The following is a 16443-nucleotide window of genomic DNA, read 5'->3' as shown; positions in this document are numbered from 1 at the left end:
CCTTTATTTTTCTTTTTTTGAGACAGGGTCTCATGTAGCCCAGCCTTGAACTCACCAAGTAGCCAAGGTTGACCTTAGCCCCTCATCTTGCTTTCATCTCCCAAGTTCTGGGAATATGGGCATGTGCTACCATGCCAGGGAAACTACTTCCTTTGAACAGTGGGTTTCAGTGTAATTTTTGCCCAAGATCCATTCCACAAAGAATAGATTAATCTGGTTCTTGGTGATGATTCCAGAGTATTGATTTGAAAATAACAATTTTGCAGACTGCCTTTTTGCCCTGTCTGGTCCTTCTAGTTGTGTGGCTGAAAGTATATTCAACTGAATATATAAATAATTTATAAGAGGGTCTTATTATGTAGCCCTGACTGGCCTGGAAGTTGCAAAGTAGACCAGGCTGACTTTGAAATCAGAGAAATCCATATGCTTCTGCCTCCTGAGTGAAGAATGACATTTTTCGCCCCCCTCCCCGCTTTTGTGCCCCATATATGGAATCATAAAGTCAGTGTATTGTGGCTTATATGGCTGACAGGGTGCAGGAGTTGAGCCTTAGTTGAATGCAAAGGCAGTTACAGGGTCTTAGGACACAGTCTGTTAACAGCTTCATACTTGGGCTGAAAGTCAAACTTTGGAAAGCAGTCTCGTCTTTGAATGACTATAGCCAGATTTTCAGATTTTTGTTCTCTAGCTGATTAGTTTTTGTTTTTCTCTTTTTTCATTCTAGTCCTTTTCTTTTTCTTTTCTTCTGTTATCTCTTTGTTTCTTCTTCTTCTTCTTCTTCTTCTTCTTCTTCTTCTTCTTCTTCTTCTTCTCTTCTTCTTCTTCTTCTTGTTATAGTTGTTGTTGTTGTTATGTTTGTTTTGAGTACTGTCTGCTGTAGCTATACTGGAACTCACTGTATAGACCAGGCTGGCCTCAAACTCACAGAAATCCATCTGTTCTGCTTCCCAAGGGATTAAGGCTCCCACCATGCCTAGGCCAGTGCTAGGGATCACATCTGGGGCTTTTGTACATGTGAGGCCCATACTCACTCTATGACTGAGCTGTAGTTCCTAGCTTTTTTTTTTTTTCCCAAGGGAGTGTCATTTTCTTTCCTTCCTTCTCAACCCCCCCCCCCCCACACACACACACATACACCTCCTTTTTCCTCACTATATAGCACAGACCAGTCTCAACTGGTAGAAGTCAAATTTTGAGTACCTCAATTCAGGTAATCAGCAGCTAGGACCTCCCCATCACTTTGGTTGCTAAATTCTGATAGCCATCCCCTGAGCTGGGTATCACATTTACAGATGAGAAAATGGATGTAGTTGAGACTGTCCAACTTGCCCAGTGCCTTTCTCTTTCGTAAGCAGTGCAGTGGAAGTTAAAGCTGCGTGTTGATACTAATGGCTGTGCCATGGTAGGCAGCCCTGGATCATCCTGTGATGTTTCCCACTAAGTAGCTTACTCAAGATCACATTGTCTGTAAGCAGCGGGGGCAGACAGGGGTCAGTAGGGCCTGCTTCTTGGCCATGGGGATGCTGTGCTATTCTGGACAGGTGGAGTAGTGTGCGCTGAGGCCTCTGGTGCTGGAGCGCCTCCTCGTGCCTGCTGATGTCACTAATTAGGTTATAACTGTTCTCAGAGAAGCGAGTGATGGGCAGGAAAGTCAAAGCTAGCTCTCAGTCTTCTTTGTCTTCTCAGTTCTTAACTGTGTTATAGAATCTGTCTCCATATTAGGCGTTATAGCCACACCTTTCTCTTACAGCCACACGACAGTCCATGAAATTGAGAGGATTTAGTTGACCACAGCACATTTCTGTCTGGCCTTTTTTAAAAGTTTTTTTTTTTTTAACTTAATTTTCTAGGTAGAAATGTTTCAATTCTGAAATCCATGTGCCTAATCTAGTTTTATCTTATCTGGATGTCCTACCTGACTAACCTACCGTGACTGATTTGAGGTGAATCTGAGATATCATTAATCCATGGTTATTTCAGTATTCTGTAAGGCCTTTTTGTTTAAAACCATAGCCTCATTGCTGCCATTAATTATCTGTTTATGTCTGCTCTGGATGGGAGTGGAGCCTGGACCTCTTAACTGCATAGCCAATGCAGATCAATGTCCTCTGCCCATTTTTTCTTTTGTTTGTCTTCTTTTTAAGGCCTCTTAGTAGGGGCTGGACAGATAGCTCAGTGGTTAAGAGCACTGACTGCTTTTGCAGAGCACCCAGGTTTGATCCCTAGTACCCACATAGTGCCTTACAAGTGTCCATAACTTCAGTTCCAGAGAACTCCCGTGCATGTGGAATGCATGTGGTACGTAGACATAGGTGCAGCCAAAACACATACACATAGAATAATAATAATACATTTTTATTAGCACAATATTTTTATTAGCATAATGAAACCCATTACACACAGTATTGGTTTCATTAAGACATTTTTATATATGTATATCATGTATTCTGATCTTACTCACTCTCCAGTATCCTCTTGTCTCATTCCTGGGGGAGTGTGTGTGTCTGTGTGTGTTAGAATTAGTTTTGACTCAGTGATTTCTTACGGGAACATGGTTACCTGACACAGGCTTACCAACCCTACTTAGGTGGAACAGGTTCTTACATAGCCCAAGCTCACTGTGTGGCTGAAATTGGCCTTGAATTCCTAATTCTCCTGCCTCTTCCTCCTAGGTGTCAGGAGGCATGTACCCAGTGCCCAGCACGTCCTTTTTCTTGTTGTCTTACCCCTTTGGAAGAAGGATTCCTCTAAAGTCAAGTAGAGCATGTAGAGCCAGGGGCTAAGTCAGATCTTGATGCTCATCTACTCTGAGGGGAGGGGAGCCCTTGCCCTTGGCACGGGGTTGGTGAGTTGGCATTTACTTGAGTGTTGGGGGAGAGAGAGAGACCTTGCCTTCACCCAGCTTTGTGTTCTAGGTATATGAGGTCAACATGAAGCGGCTGCACCCAGCTCTCCCTAGCTGCCTCCTATTGGTGCTGTTTGGTATATGGAGAACTGCCCCCCAGACTCAGGCCTCATCTGCTAGCCTGCCACCCCTCAGTGCCACCTCCTTCCTTGAAGATCTCATGAACCGCTATGGAAAGAATGACAGCCTTACCCTTACACAGCTGAAGTCCCTGCTCGACCAACTGCATGTGGGAGTGGGCCGGGATAATGCTTCCCAGCCCAAGGAAGAACACAGAAACCTCTCCACGGTAAGGCTTCTCTCCATCAATACCAATGGACACAAAGTGGCCCAGCAGCTTGGTCAGAGGAGGCAGATAGACCCCGCTGGCAGTCAGCTCCCATCTCCATTGGGGTCAGCACATTCTGCATCTCCAGTGAGGCTTCCCAACTACCCTCATGGTGTTTTGCGCTCTTACAGAGGTTTAAGAAGAGGGTCCTCAGTCCCCAGACAGTTTTGCAGGTGCACCTGGGTCACTGCTGGTGAGCCACGGCTCTTAGGACAGTACGTCCAGTAGAATTCTCACACCGTGCCAGATGCTCCTCAGAACCCCCTCAGATGCAGGAAGAATTGTTTTTCTGGTTTCACAGGGGCTCCTGGGATAGGGGCCAAGACTCTAGTCTCATCTAAAATGTTCTTCCATGTCATCTCAGCTGCTCGAGTCTGGGGCTGTTTGTGGCAGTCCAGTAGTGGTCAGCTTGCAGAGTCCTTCTGTTCTATTTTGTCCCTTAGACTGAGCATCATGGGAAGTGAAGAAACAGGGTCAGGGACCTCAGTGGCTGCTCTTGAGGAGGACCCATATACCAGTGTTGAGTTGAGGGGCTCAGCTAGCTGGGATAAAAATAAAGTACGTCGTTTTGTGGGGTGTAGTGTAATTGTGGGGTTCTCCTATGAGAGAGGGAAGTTGAGGCATGCTGAAGCCACACCATGAAGGATGATTAGGCTGGGGCTGGAAAGAGAAAGTGGATTGCGTGCATGCAGAGTCTCAAGTGTGACAAGTGTCAGCATCACTGGGGAGGCCAAGTGTGCCTCATGGGCAGTGGGTGAGTGGCAGGCTTGAGTTCAGAGGGTTTACCTAAGGACCTTAGAGCCTGTGGCAGTGTTCTGGGTCAGCAGGTCTAAAAACCTAAATTGTCAGCACTCCCAGGGGGCTGACTCTCAGACGTAGACCCTGGTAAAACCACCCTCAGAGAAAGACTGTAGCTTATGTGAATCAAGCACAATGAGAAAAATGTGGACTGGGGAGATGTCTCAGCGATAAGAGCCCTTGTTTTGAAAGCTCGAGGACCCCAAGTTTGAATCCACAGCACCCAGGTAAAAGGCTGGGCAGCCATGCATATCTCTATCCCAGTGCTGTGTTTTGCTGGCTGCAGGCCTAGTTCCAGGTACAATGAGAGACCCTGTCTCAAGGGAATGAGGCAGGGAGTGTAGTAGAACAGAACACCCTCCTGGTCCTCATGTGCATATGTCATACAGGCATGCAGCTCCTGCAGAGAGCTCTCAATTTGATTTCTATAATATGCGAGACTTCCCAAGGTCACAGGTGCCTGTGTCTGCTAACCACCACAGGTCCTTACTCCAGCGCAGGGATCGATAATCTACATTTTAGTGGTATAGCTCCCTGGGCTATTGTGAAGTGCCGCCAAATTTCCTATCAGGTTTACAGATGGAATCCTGTTTCTCTGAAACCACACCCTAGTCACATGATTGGAATCCTGACCTCCACTGCCACCCCACCCCTCGTCGAATTGGACCTAGGCACTCCTGGTGCATGGCGTGATCCCGCCAGCCTGAGTCACGCCCAGCACTCCTTTTACTGTATTATTTTCTCACTTGGGGATGGGGTGCATGCTGAGGGTTCAGGGGGTGTTTCGCTGAGCTGTGCAGGCAAGGTTTGAATTTACTTTGCAGCTCAGGCATTCTTTGAAGCTGCAGTCTTCCTGCCTTGGCCACCCAAGTATCCAGAGATGAAGGTCCCCCTTGGAATCTGTTCCCCAAACCTTTTTCTACAACCAGATTATAGTTTTGTGCACTAAGATCTCTATGGCTGATCTGAGATCCAAGCCAGGCTTTCAAGTGTGGGGGTTTTCCTTACTCTCATCCCTGGACATGAGACTCCAGATTCTCTGCAGTGTGGCTGCATCTGTTTTCTCTTTATTTCTCAGGGGGTTAAGTTCCTTACAGGGTCTAGTCGTGCAGGGCAGGGCAGGGCAGGGCAGGGCAGGGCAGGAGTTTCGGATTCTAAGAACCCTTGTACCTCTCCTGATTTCAGTGCTTTAGCTCTGGAGACCTCTTTGCCGCCCACAACTTGAGCGAGCGATCTCAGATCGGGAGGAGTGAGTTCCAGGAGTTCTGCCCCACCATTCTCCAGCAGTTGGAGTCCCAGGCCTGCACCTCAGAAAACCAGAAGAGCGAGGAAAATGAACAGACAGAGGAGGGGAAGCCAAGCGCCATTGAAGGTAAGCATGGACTGGAGTGGTTGATGGCGGAGGTCGATGATGGACACGCGTACCCAGACTACATCAGCAGACTCTGGGTGGGCTGACTGGTGAGCACGGGGTGGACTGGACCCTGGCCAGCATGTGAATATGTTTTTTTTAACTCACCCTTTGTTTTTATTAAATTGTAAGAGTGCCAATCTTTATGACCTCTTTTGGCTACTTCATCCCCTCCATCCCCCTCAGTATCTCCCCTCAAGCTAGGGGGCACTCACCCTGTCTGAGTAAGTCCTTGATTGCCTTTCTAAAGTCCTATAGAGCCAGCAAGGGCTACCAGACCTAACCTGTGTCTCCATCATAATAAGTACACACACTGTCTAACTCATGGTCCTTCACCATGTTGAGACTCCAGTCTCTTCCTGCCTCTAAAGGTCACGCTGCTCAGATAGCAACCTCGACCTTGTTTTCCCGAGGTTTCCCTAACAAGAGATGGAGTCACCAGACATTTCCTGAGGGGCTGCTGGATCCCTGTGTGCCTAGCTCACTGTCAGCAGCAATACTCCCTCAGTAATGGAGGCCCTCGTCTGTTCTTATTCCTCCACAGTGTGGGGCTTTGGGTTCCTCAGTGTCTCACTGATTAACCTGGCCTCGCTCCTGGGAGTCCTGGTCCTGCCGTGCACAGAGAAAGCGTTTTTCAGCCGTGTGCTCACTTACTTCATCGCCCTGTCCATTGGAACGCTGCTCTCTAACGCGCTTTTCCAGCTCATCCCAGAGGTGCAGTAGAACAGGCGCGCGGTCACGTTTCCCGGGCTGACCCAGCCCAGTCCCCCTCGGGCTGACATTCTCCCTCTGTGTTCTAAGACCCCCAACAATTGCCACCCGAAAAATGAATCGACTCTTCATATCAGGGGGTCCAATAACTTCTCTCATGCCTCTGTTCACTCAGGTTGACCTCTGCCTCTTCGGGTGACATCAGATGCAAGGTTCTTAAACATTTGTGCCCCTTTGGGGAATCTCTTTTTGATTCCACTCCAGAGCCTCCATTTGTAGGAGTCCAAAGCAAAGTTGCTGTTTGTGGACTCTGTGCCATGCAAGACCTGACTTTTAAGGGAAATCTTGGGGGTGCTCATGTGTGGACTCCAGGTGATTCTCAATGAGGAGTCAGGCGGAGGGAGGGAGGGAGGGAGGGAGGGAGGGAGGGAGGGAGGAAGGAAGGAAGGAAGGAAGGAAGGAAGGAAGGAAGGAAGGAAGGGAGGGTACTATGGGATCTGTGGGGAACTGGCCTCAAGAGTGTAATCCTGGTTTTAATCAAAGCAGCTGTGGCAGCTCATGCCTGCATTTGCAGCACTTGAAAATCTGAGGCAGGAGGATCACAGCTTGGGCAACTTAGCAAATAAGGTTGTTCCCACCAAAAAACCAAAAAGCAAACACAATACAAGAGAAGCTCATTCATTTGTACCTTGCATCCTGATCTCTCCCTGACAGGTCTGACTTCCTGGTACACTCACCTGACTGTTTTGAAATGTTCAGTAATTTTGTTTTTTAATTGTCATCACTGAGGAGCTGCAAAAATAAGACCCAAGTTGAGAGTCTGGCCAGTTATTCAGTGCAGGCACATGGCACTGTTGGAGAAATAACTTGTAGCCGCCTGGCTGACCACTTTGGTGCCAAGAAAGCTTTTATAAAAATTCATTGGCTTTTTGGTCCTCCAAAGCCAAGAGGTTAACTGAGGAAAGCTCCTCTCTGAGGTGTCATGCCTCACCCCCTCCTCCTCCGTCATGAGGGAAGAACTGAGTTCAGGCCTTAACAGTTTCAGTTCCACCTGGATCTAGAAAGTTCTTCCCAAGGGAGGCCTCACCTTGGGCTATTTTTTCAGCTCCAGCCATTGAATTTACTAATTTTTTTTTTTTTAAGGATTTGAAATGAAATTTTTATTGCCTGTTTGACTGGGACGACTGCCATTGTCCCTGTCCCACCCTTTGGGTCACACAAGGGTTGTCATCCTGGCGCAGTTCTGTACTGTCCCCTCCTGAGGGCTGTACTCACAACCCAGAGTGTGTCACTTTGGAAAATGCATTTGAAGTTAATTTTTATAACGAGTTGGTCTTGGAATTCTGCTTTCTACACTGGGTCCCTCAAAGCAAATAAGAACAAACACAGCTGCTCAGAAACCAACTCTGATAGGCAGTGAGTCTTGGCTGCTCTGCGTTCCTACCACCCTGTACACAACTTTGTTGTATATTGCACAAACCAAATGATCCTTGGGCAGTGTCACATGGGCCACTGTGATGTGGCTTAAATATGTGCAAGTAGAGCCAGTGACGCACCAAACCTTTTCTTCCCACTTGCTCTGGTGTCCTGTTAAATGACCCTGAGTCCAAAGTCTGTGCTGGGCCTGAGCGTGCGCTGCATGTGTGAATAAGATGAGGCAGTAGCCTGCCCTGTTTGCCAGTCACACCGGCTGGCAGGTATGAGCCAGGCCACCTCAGGAGCTGGGGCAGTAGTCACAGGGTTCCAAGACCACCTCAGATTCCTCATACCTCCTGCACTGATTGAAGGAAATTGCATCAGACCCAAATCACTAACAAATTTCCTCTCTCTCTCTCTCTCTCTCTCTCTCTCTCTCTCTCTCTCTCTCTCTCTCTCTCTCTCTCTTTCTTCTTCCTTCCCTCCCTTTCTCCCTCTCTCCCTACTTGTCTCCGGTTTTTCTTTTTGGGTTCCTTCATTAATACCCACAATTCTCCTATCTACCTGCTTTCCCTCGTGGTGGTTACCTTGCTCCCTGACCTGGGTGGGCTGGCAGTATGGGGGTACGGTTTCCTCTGTGTTACCGTCATTTCCCTCTGCTCCCTCATGGGGGCCAGCGTGGTGCCCTTCATGAAGAAGACTTTTTACAAGAGGCTGCTGCTGTACTTCATAGCCTTGGCGATTGGAACCCTCTACTCCAACGCCCTCTTCCAGCTCATCCCAGAGGTATGACAAGCTGCAGCACTCTCACCAGAGTACCCCTGTCAGCTAGGGGACAGTAGGCACAGTGGGAGGAGCCTCTATGTACATGGAAGACACAGGGACTGGCCCCCAAGGTCCTTTGTTTGGAAAGGAAAGCTAGGACCAAGACAGGAGCTAGGTGAGGTTTAAGGGCTAGGTTGAAATCCCATCCTTAACCAGACCCCAAACCTGGACCAGCCATTCACGGCTGTGTCCTTTGTATAGGATAATAAGCAATAGGATGAATCTTAAAGGCATATGAGTGCTTCCAAAAAGCTGGGACCGTTGAGTGAAATGCCAGTGTAACTTGGCACTGGAGAGACGATGGCTCAGCTGTAAAGCTGCTCTGGTTTTATTCTCAGCACCCACATGGAGCTTACAAACTCCAACCCCGGTTCCAGATGGTCTCATGCCTTCTTCTGGCCTCTGTAGGCACCAGGCACACACATGGTGCACATATGTACATGCAGGCAAAACACACATACATGTAAGTGGAAACCAAGCAAGCTAGTGTAGCTCTGACTCTTGATGTGGGGCTTTAGTTTAGAGAAACAAAACACAGTGAAGTCCACAGTTCTCAGTAAAAACCCAGCTCTTTGGTAGGGAGCTTGAGGGCAGAAGAAATCCAAAGGAAACAGTAAATTTGTGGCACCTCCACATGGGTGATCTTCCACAGAGGAGAAGGGAGCCAGTGTTTTGAAACCTGAGTAGTCAGCTTTGGAGAAGGCCCACACATGATTTAGTGAGATAGCTTCAGCAGACCTGCTAACTATAATAAGCACAGTGCACCTCACTGTGGGTGGTCTGACAGGCCTGAACAAAGGCTAGAGCCGATTTCACTTGCTTCTGAGAACACTGTTATTGGTTTGTGTTCTTGGTGGAGCAATTGTGATGTCTGTTAAATGAATCATGGCTTCCCCCCAAGCCCCAAGTCAGACCTGCATGAGAGGCCTCTGCCCTAAGCTCAGGTCTAATGAGTCCTGTGCTCTTGAATCCCACCTCACCTACTGGCTCTTCACTTTTTCCCAGGGTGCACCTCTTCTCCCGAAGAGCTGACCTGAATACAAGGCTTCTTTAGCATTTGCCCTCTAGGTCTCTCTGAGGCCAATCGATGCTAGAGGGCTGTGAGCCTGCTGCCTTAAACAACTGGAAGAGATGTTTGCCTTTGAAGTAATGTGGGGTTCTCCTTCAGAAGGGTTAGTTCTTGTCTCTGTCCTGTTCCCAAGAGACCTGAAGTTTATTTTTTGAGATAGTCTCACCTCATGGTCTCAGACTTGCTGTCTTCCTGCCTCAGCCTCCCAAGTGCTGGGAATCGAGCCTGTTTTCTGTAGAAATGACACAAATAGGTCATTGGACACTTGACACCATAAACCAGGAGACAGACTCAGGACAGCTCTTTGGCTACTCCTGTCTTCTGTATCGATAAATCTTTTTCCCCTTCCTTACTTAAATGAAGTTTCCAGAAAGAACTCAGAGCAACATATCCCCCCCCCCTCCATTCTTTTCAAAAATATTTTTTATTATGTTCTAAAGAGATGGAATCTTTGTTGGGCAGGCTGGCCCCAGAGTCCCAGGGTCCTCCCACCTCATCTTCCTGAGCTTTGGAAACTGCAGACGTATGGAACTAGGCCTGGCTTTTATCCACCCCAGGATGCCTGCAGGGACAGAGCCTGCTTTTTTAGTTTGTGGTCCTTTCAAGATTCTGTGGTCAGGACTATGCTGCAATTCTTGCTGTGAAACTGGAATGGATTTTCTCCTTTTAGCAATCGTAACTAAACCACTTCCCATTGTGTTTACGGGCAGATCAACCAGGGACACTGGATAAGGCAAAAATAAACGCAAGTGGCCTCCTTTTAAACGTGGAATTTGCTGACTAAATGCTTGTGTGGCTAGGTACTAACAAATTAAGATAGTGTCCACATTAAAAGGAGAAAACCAGCTTTTAATCCTCAGAGCTTGGGAGGTAGAGGCAGGCTGACCTCTGTGAGTCTGAGGACAGTTTGGACTATGTAGTGAGGCCTAGTCAAAAAAAAAAAAAACAAAGAAAGGAAGGAAGGAAGGAAGGAAGGAAGGAAGGAAGGAAGGAAGAAGGAAGGAAAGAGAAAATAAAAGAAAGAAAGCTAAGTTGGCCATGGTAGTTCCTGTCTATCATGTGGTCCAGAATGCTTGCTGCTCTTTCCGAGGACCAGAGTTTAGTTCCCAGCATGCACATGGCTCACAGCTGCCTATAGCTCCAGGTTCAGGTGAACTGGCACCCTCTTCTGGCCTCCTCAGGCACCCACAAACACATTCACAAACACACACATTCACATACACATAAATAAAAATAAAGTAAGTGTAAAATGCATATGGTAAGACCCTAAGAGCTGGTGATGTAGCTTAGTGGTAGGGTGATTGCTTAGTGCACATAAGGTCCTGGCTCCAAGCCTCCAGGATCAGAAAATCCTAAAGACAGGCTGTCTTTTGTATCAGAAGAGAATATGAACTGTCCCCAGGCTGGTGCTGGCGAGTCAGGGGAATGTGAAAGCTAGGCTTTTGCTGGCATGAGGATGGGTGGATGCAGAGTGCCTTTCCCAGAGCGGAGAGAGTGGTAAGCGATGACAGCTGCTGCTGAAGGTCTATGCACGTAAACTCAGTCTGCTTTCCTGTGCCCACAGGCGTTTGGCTTCAACCCTCAGGACAATTATGTCTCCAAGTCGGCAGTGGTGTTTGGGGGTTTCTACCTTTTCTTTTTCACAGAAAAGATCCTGAAGATGCTCCTGAAGCAGAAAAACGAGGTGAGACCCAATTGTTAGTGATCAACTATCTAGGGGGAAACGCTAACTTAAAACAAACAAACAAAAAAACAAAACAAAACAGTGCTGCCATGGGTCAGTGAGGTGTAGCAGCGCGTGACGGTGCTTGCAGGGCAAGCCTGGCATTCTCTCTAGAGAGGACAGTAAAGAGGTTTGGTTGCAAACATCCAGGAACAGTTCTGACTAGTGTAGCTCCAATAAGAGGCCTCCTGTAGCTGGCATGGGGTCACTGCCTGTTTGAGTTGAATGAAGTGGCCATCTTAAAGGAGCAACCTAAGTACTTAGAGTAGCGGTCACCTCACTGGATTGGGTGATGGCCGGAGACTTCTTTTCTTTGTCTACGAGAAAGTCCTTGTCTTTGTATGTGTCGCCACGAACAATTTCTCCACATCCCTGTGTGTGGCTTGCTTGGTTTCCTTGGATATAGGAATAAGATCTTCCCCAGCCTTGGAGTGCTTCCTCCCAGTGGGCGCTGTGTCGGGCTGGTGGTTTGGATCAGTAACACTGGTCACTTTTCGTTCTCTAGCACCATCATGGACATAACCATTTTACCCCGGAGACACTTCCTTCCAAGAAGGACCAGGAGGAGGGTGTGACGGAGAAGCTACAGAATGGGGACCTGGATCACATGATCCCTCAGCACTGCAACAGTGAGCTGGATGGCAAGGCGCCTGGCACGGACGAGAAGGTCATCGTAGGCTCCATGTCTGTGCAGGTCAGCAGCCATGAGCGCCCCAGAGGAGCCTTTAGGAAGCTATGGCCTTCATGAGTCAGGCTTACGTGAAGTCACTCTGTAATCTAAAGTCCACTGGTATGTCCTTTCTTGTAGGACCTGCAGGCATCCCAGAGTGCTTGCTACTGGCTCAAAGGGGTCCGATACTCTGATATTGGTACCTTGGCCTGGATGATCACCCTGAGCGATGGTCTTCACAATTTCATCGATGGCCTGGCTATTGGTGCCTCCTTCACTGTGTCTGTCTTCCAAGGCATCAGCACGTCAGTGGCCATTCTCTGTGAGGAATTCCCTCACGAGCTAGGTGAGTACGCTGTCCCTGTGTTCCAGCTGTCTCAGTTTTTGTCTGGAACACCCTTCATGTGTCTCATCCCCTGCTGTGCCTCCCTCCTCCGCCACAGCACTTATTAACACATTGTCTTGATATGCTTTGTTTAACTCTCGAAGACCAGCAGTTGGATGGAACAGAGCTTAGAATGACGGACATTCTTACAGGGAGATTTTTATCCCATGAGCCCTGTGTCCTGTGGCTTCATTTTCCCACCTGCATAGTGTGATTAATAACTGCACCTGCCTTTTAGAATCACCAAGGGGATTATAAGTAGACAAATGTTAAGAAGGACTTTCCAGGTGCCACACAATATTCTGGATACTCAGTAAAGATCTCCTCTTACGTCCTACGTCCTGTAGAAGCTGCAAACCTTGTCTAAGTGCGTCATGGGAATGAAGTAGGAAAGCCAGAGTTTAAGGGTGTGTGCAGTTTTATCAAGGGAGCCTAAGAAGCCATGACTCAGGACCCAGTGAGAACCCGGGCTCTAACTTGGGCATTTATTGGCTTGTGCACCAACTTCTCCCTCCTCAAGTTTGATTCTGAACATACCATCCATTAGGAGAGAGGGTGTTATTTTTATTTTACCATCAGTCAAAAAGGAAACGAGGCCGTTGCCAGTTGGTTTTCTACATTTAAAAAGTCCCGTGGATTATTTTCAGCCTCTAGGTGGGGAGCATGAGGCTGGTGCTGGTTACTTACGTACTTCCAGAAGCCTATGAGTTATTTGCAGTCCCTGTGCGGGGAGGCCATGACCAGAACCAGAAGGTGGAGGTGCCTTTAGCCCAGGACCATCTGAGTCTGGGATTTTAACCCACGTGTGCTTCATCCATAGCTGACGCAGTCCGATTCATTGGTGTTCTGCTCCCTGATTTCCTGCTCTCATCCTGTTGCAGGCGACTTCGTTATCCTGCTCAATGCTGGCATGAGCATCCAGCAGGCTCTCTTCTTCAACTTCCTCTCTGCTTGTTGCTGCTATGTAGGTCTGGCCTTTGGCATCCTGGCTGGCAGCCACTTCTCTGCAAACTGGATTTTTGCACTGGCTGGAGGAATGTTCTTGTATATTGCTCTAGCCGATATGGTAAGTGCTGTGGTTTGTGACTGACTCTTGGATAGGAAGGCAGCTAAAGGGCACATGTTAGGGTGTTTGTTTTTTAATTCTTTACACTGGGATGTGTATGGATGCATGTCCATTCTCATGGGAAAAAATTTGTGGGGGGTTGGTTCTCTATCTCATGGGTTTCTGAGACTGAACTAGGGTCCTCAGTCTTGCCACCTAATGCTCTGTCACACAGAGCCATCTCTCCAGCCCATGATTTTTTTTTTTAAATATTGGCTTTATTGAAGTCTCTTTCACATACCACCCAATTCACTGATTTAAGAAGTAACAATTTGGGATTAGAGAGATGGCTCAGCTGTTAAGAGCACTGGCTGCTCTTGGAGAGAAACCCAGGTTTGATTCCCAGCTATAGTTCCAAGGGATCCTACTTCTTCTGCTGCACAGGGTTCGAGCATCCACGAGGTCCACAGACACACAGACAGTTAAAACACCTACAGACATCATGCACATATCAAATAATTTTTAAAAATCTAAAATGATATAATAATCTGGCATTTTTATTGCAGCATTAGAGGGTTTTGTTTGTGTTTGTTTGAGACAAGAGTCTCACTCTGTAGCCCAGGCTGGCCTCCAAGTCATTGCAGCCCTGCCCCTGCCTGCCAAATGCTGGGCAGACAGGCATAAACTACTGTAGCCAGCAAGTCATCAGGTTTTAAAGGGAGAATGTTGGTCTCTCTGTTAGCATTTCATTACAGAAAATTAACCATACTCAGTCTAGGGTCCTTATTTAAATTTGATAGAAAAGGTGTATCGTGTAGACAGAAAGAAAAGAAGGAATGAGAAAGAAAGGATGTTATTTACACTCTGTTTGCCACAAGTTAATAGTAACCTTCTGTATGTCTTTTTAAGTTTTAACTTGGAGAAGTTCATTTGAGTGCTGTATTTACATCACTTACCCCCTTCCCCCCAACTCCTCCTGTGTCTCTACCACCGCCCTGCCCCCTCTCAAATGCATAGACTCTCTAGTTACTGTTGAGAGATATCTAATACGTATATATTATATACGTACAAACTGCTGAGTCCATTAGGTGTTGCTTATCTGTACATATGTACTGGATACCCAATCAGGGGGCTCATCCCTGGGAAAGACTGGTTTCTGAGTCTTAAGTAGTCATTAATTAATTGTCTAAAACTCTTCACCTAGGGGCGGGGCTTTGTGAGGTTTCCCTAGCCCATGCTGACACGTCAGCTGGTGTCTGCAGAGTTTGGGTCTTGTTTTGGCAGCCATATTGTTGAAAGTTACAGAGAATAGTCAAGAATAATGTCCGTAGTGACCTCCCTAACTCCAGAGAAGTCTCCAGAACTTCCAAAAACATCCTTCCAAAAAGACTGCCTACTACTTGAGAACCAGACATCTGAAGTTGGGGGTGAGGGTTCAAACCATAATTGTCCCAATCACTGTGATTGGGACAATAATAACAGAATCTGTAACTCGTTTTTCTCTTCTTTCTCAGTTCCCTGAGATGAATGAGGTCTGCCAGGAGGATGAGAAGAAGGACAGCATTTTGGTTCCCTTTATCATCCAGAATCTTGGCCTCCTAACCGGCTTCTCCATTATGCTGGTCCTCACAATGTATTCAGGGCAGATTCAGATCGGGTAGGACCCTGCCAGTGGAGAGCCAGTGGCATTGGACATTGGGCTCTGGGCCTCCATCTGGTCCCTGGCCTGAGGACTCAGCATCCACGAAGCATCATGGAAAAGGCAGCTCTTTAAAAACTGGCACAGACCACATTCAGATGTTCACTGTTTCAAATGCTCTGTCCTAGGAAGAAGCTGCCCTGTAGGTAGTGCCTCAAACCGTTGTCTCCTGACTCTTTCCACTGATGATTCTGGAACTGAAACACCATGTGTAGGACACACTTCTCTTTCCCTTCTGGTCACCCTTTCCCTTTCTCTTGGAAGAAGCACTGAGAGATGTGGAATCTTTTATAATATACAGAATGAACCAGTGGTCATGGTTTGGTTAGAAATGTCAGTGTAGCTTCCAGCTTTGGGGCCTGTGATTCCAAATGTGTGTACCCAGGATTTCAGGTCAGTCCATCTTGGCATGGGTTCTCATGTTTGTACAGGGAAGAGGGCAGAAGACAAGAATCCTGTTTTTTTTGGCCTGTTAACTGTTCTCTGAAAAGGCTGACTTTCCAATGAGTAGGGCAGGCAGAGAGGCAGGGGATCGTCTGAGGGAGAAGGATGTAGAAGTAGTGATGGATGTCCTGTCTCCTTGGTGCTTGGTTTCCATAGGATGATGTGTGCAGGTTCTGTGCAGCATCTGGAATCACACAATTAGCCGGGTGAGCCACTGTGGACATTCTCTGGAGTGGCAAGAAGCCTGCAAAATCAGTTGATTTTGCCATGATTCTCTCTCACACTTCCTATTGGCTTCCTTTTTCTAGATACTTTGTAGATGCCTCACTAAGAGCACACTCAGCACATTTAAAGGTGTTTGCATTAGGAGGGAAATTGCACAAATTAATATCCCCTGGTCAAGACCTCTGCCCTGTAGAACCTGACTCATAAAATCAGGACACAGTTGTTTATGCCTTTTTGTGACCAAGGTAATCCGGAATGGAGTCATTGCAGGCCAAACTTAGAACTTGCTAATTGCAGAAATAATAGTTGAATACCATGGGACTCTAGACCTTGAGGTCAAATCTTGAGGTCAGGACTGCAGACGTCATTGCTGCCAGCGGGTTTTAAAGGGCACTGTGTAGCTACCACTTCCTCCCTGGTCCCAGACAACAAGATTGAATACTGAATTGAATTGAGTGTAAATTGCTTTCATTTTGGTCCAGGAAAAAAAAATGGATGCTTGACATTTTGCACCACAAGCCAGCCTCAGGCGCTGTACAGCCCCCTCCTCAGACCTCTGGCTTCCAGGGGAGCTAATCTCCAGGTTCACTACGTGAATTAATTTATTATTATCATATTGATACATGGATTCCTTAGCCACTTTGGGGAGCCAGTCTCTCCCAGAGCCTTTCTTAGTGGTGCCCACAGCCCAGGAACCGTTGTTTGCATGACTGACAGTACTGAATCATTGCCAATGCCTGCGTCTTTCTGTTCTTACCACAGGAAAACTGTCCATTAAAAGCAGTGCAT

The 16443-nt window shown here is 47.3% G+C and overlaps 1 protein-coding gene across 5 annotated transcripts in view; it reads left to right on the top strand.

Moving 5' to 3' along the window:
- Slc39a14 (solute carrier family 39 member 14) overlaps positions 1–16105 on the top strand; it is a 44719-nt gene extending 28614 nt beyond the window's left edge. For all 5 annotated transcript variants that reach the window (XM_028758816.1, XM_028758820.1, XM_028758815.1 and 2 more), the window contains 8 exons: positions 2916–3194; positions 5217–5403; positions 5987–6156; positions 11028–11147; positions 11692–11880; positions 11995–12202; positions 13123–13307; positions 14801–16105. In XM_028758816.1, coding sequence (XP_028614649.1) covers positions 2931–3194; positions 5217–5403; positions 5987–6156; positions 11028–11147; positions 11692–11880; positions 11995–12202; positions 13123–13307; positions 14801–14947 — 1470 coding nt within the window. In that variant the 5' untranslated portion in view covers positions 2916–2930 and the 3' untranslated portion in view covers positions 14948–16105. The remainder of the gene's footprint in view (positions 1–2915; positions 3195–5216; positions 5404–5986; positions 6157–11027; positions 11148–11691; positions 11881–11994; positions 12203–13122; positions 13308–14800) is intronic.
- Positions 16106–16443: the final 338 nt, after the last annotated feature.

Source organism: Grammomys surdaster, unplaced genomic scaffold (genome assembly GCF_004785775.1).
Source record: "Grammomys surdaster isolate TR1022 unplaced genomic scaffold, NIH_TR_1.0 126219, whole genome shotgun sequence".
Taxonomy (NCBI): Eukaryota; Metazoa; Chordata; class Mammalia; order Rodentia; family Muridae; genus Grammomys; species Grammomys surdaster.
The sequence above is the reverse complement of the archived record's forward strand: the minus strand, read 5'-3'. Positions and strand labels throughout refer to the sequence as shown.